The sequence below is a fragment of the Arachis duranensis genome, chromosome 4 (assembly GCF_000817695.3).
Source record: "Arachis duranensis cultivar V14167 chromosome 4, aradu.V14167.gnm2.J7QH, whole genome shotgun sequence".
Lineage (NCBI taxonomy): Eukaryota > Viridiplantae > Streptophyta > Magnoliopsida > Fabales > Fabaceae > Arachis > Arachis duranensis.
Genome location: NC_029775.3, coordinates 109980852 through 109982867, shown reverse-complemented (window position 1 = coordinate 109982867; position 2016 = coordinate 109980852). Strand labels below are relative to the sequence as shown.

At 40.4% G+C, this 2016-nt stretch overlaps 1 protein-coding gene across 1 annotated transcript; it reads left to right on the top strand.

The window, feature by feature from the left end:
- Positions 1-203: 203 nt before the first annotated feature.
- On the top strand, positions 204-1655 carry LOC110280571 (uncharacterized). The gene is made up of 2 exons (XM_021141660.1): positions 204-486; positions 574-1655. The coding sequence occupies exons 1-2, from the start codon at positions 204-206 to the stop codon at positions 1653-1655; spliced, it is 1365 nt and encodes a 454-aa protein (XP_020997319.1).
- The last annotated feature ends 361 nt before the right edge of the window (positions 1656-2016 follow it).

Genomic DNA, 2016 nt, shown 5'->3' with positions numbered 1-2016 from the left:
CTGAGGAGCAATGGGTTAAGTTTGGAACTTATCAGCTGCAAGACGAGGCTCAGTATTGGTGGCAGGGGACACGACACATTCTGTAGCCAGATGGCACTGCGATTCCTTGGCAGGTCTTTCGAATAGACTCCTATAAGAAATACTTTTCTAATTCGGTCAGAAACACCAAGGAACTTGAATTAATGCAATTAAAGCAAGGCCAAATGACTGTTACTAAGTATACTAGCAGGTTTGAGGAGTTATGTCACTTTTCTCGTATCTGTCAATGTGCGCCTAAAGATTTTGCTGGGTGGAAATGTATTAAGTATAAGGGAGGTCTTCGGAGCGATATTATGAGCTTTGTTGACCCAATGGAGATCAGAGTATTCTCTGAATTGGTGAATAAGAGTAGGGTAGCTGAGGAATGTGTGAGGAAGGCGGCAGTAGAGAAAGGAAGTTTGAGGGTGCCTTTTCAAAGGCCTTTAGGGAGAAACTTTGCTCCGAGAGGTAGGAATTTCAAGCGTGGTGGATTTGTTTCGCAGTAGAATCAAGGTTAGGGCAATTACAGAAGACTGAATACTAATGTTAATCAAGGAAGAAGGTTTAGAAAGCAGCCACAGCAGGACTTGAGCTGTCAGAAGTGCGGGAAGTATCATCTTGGAGTTCTGTGCAGATCAGGACTTGGGGTATGCTATTTTTGTGGACAGCCTGGGCACTTGGCCAGTAATTGTCCGGAGAAGAAGAAGTATGAGACTGGTAGGATACAGCAACCAGTGAGGGTGTATACCACTTCTGCAGTAGGTGTTGAGGGATCTGAGACACTAATGAGGGGTAACTGTGAGATGGCTGGTAAAATCTTAAATGCTTTATTCGATTCAAGAGAAACTCATTCATTTATTGAATTTGAAAAGGCTAATGAATTAGGATTGAGGATGGTGGTTTTAGGTTATGATTTGAAAGTGCATAATGCTACTCATGAAGTTATGGTGACTAGGTTAGGATGTCCACAAGTTCCATTTCAAGTACAACAACGTGAATTTGTGCATGATTTGATTTGTTTGCTGATGACTGATCTTGATCTCATCTTGGGATTGGATTGGTTATCTAAGAATCATGTTTTGCTTGATTATTCTGAGAAATCAGTACAGTTTATGCCAGAAGGGTCGGAAGCGCCGGTTGTGGTGAATAGTTACTATTTGAACTCTATGATAATAAATTGTTCTAGAACTGAATGTCAGTGTATTATGTTATTAATTACGGGAGTATCAGGTGATGATAAGAGTTTAGAGCAGATTCTGGTTGTATGTGAATTTTCAGACGTGTTTCCGGATGATATTAATGAATTTTCACCTAATTGGGAAGTTGAATTCACCATTGAGTTGGTGCCTGGAGCCGATCCAATTTCAATTACTCCTTATAGGATGTCATCTTTAGAAATGGTTGAACTAAAGGCTCAGTTGGAAGATATGTTGGGTAAGCATTTTATCCGACCAAGTGTTTCTCTGTGGGGAGCGCCAGTGATACTGGTAAAGAAGAAGGATGGGAGTATGCGCTTGTATGTCAATTATCGGCAACTGAATAAGATTATTGTGAAGAATAAATATCCATCACCTAGAATCGACGACCTAATGGATCAGTTACAGGGTGCCAGTGTGTTCTCCAAGATTGATTTGTGATCCGAGTATCATCAGATATGGGTTAGAAGTGAAGATATTCTGAAAACTGCTTTTAGAACGCGCTTTGGTCATTATGAGTATACGGTGATATCTTTCGGGTTAACCAATGCTCCGACAGTATTCATGGATTATATGAACAGGATTTTCTGGCCGTACCTGGACAAGTTTGTTATTGTCTTCATTGATGATATCCTTGTTTACTCTAAGACTGAAGAAGAGCATGCTGATCACTTGCGAACTATGCTGCAAATTGTGAAAGATAGAAAGTTATATGCTAATTTATCTAAATGTGAGTTCTGAAAGAGTGAGGTGAAGTTTCTCGGTCACATAGTGAGCAAGCAAGGAATAGCAGTAGATCCTG

Bases quoted from the DNA above. Each gene is read 5' to 3' on its own strand.
- LOC110280571 (XM_021141660.1), top strand. From the start codon at position 204: ATGACTGTTACTAAGTATACTAGCAGGTTTGAGGAGTTATGTCACTTT. The intron at 487-573 runs GTAGGAATTTCA...ATGTTAATCAAG, and splicing joins GAGAAACTTTGCTCCGAGAG to GAAGAAGGTTTAGAAAGCAG.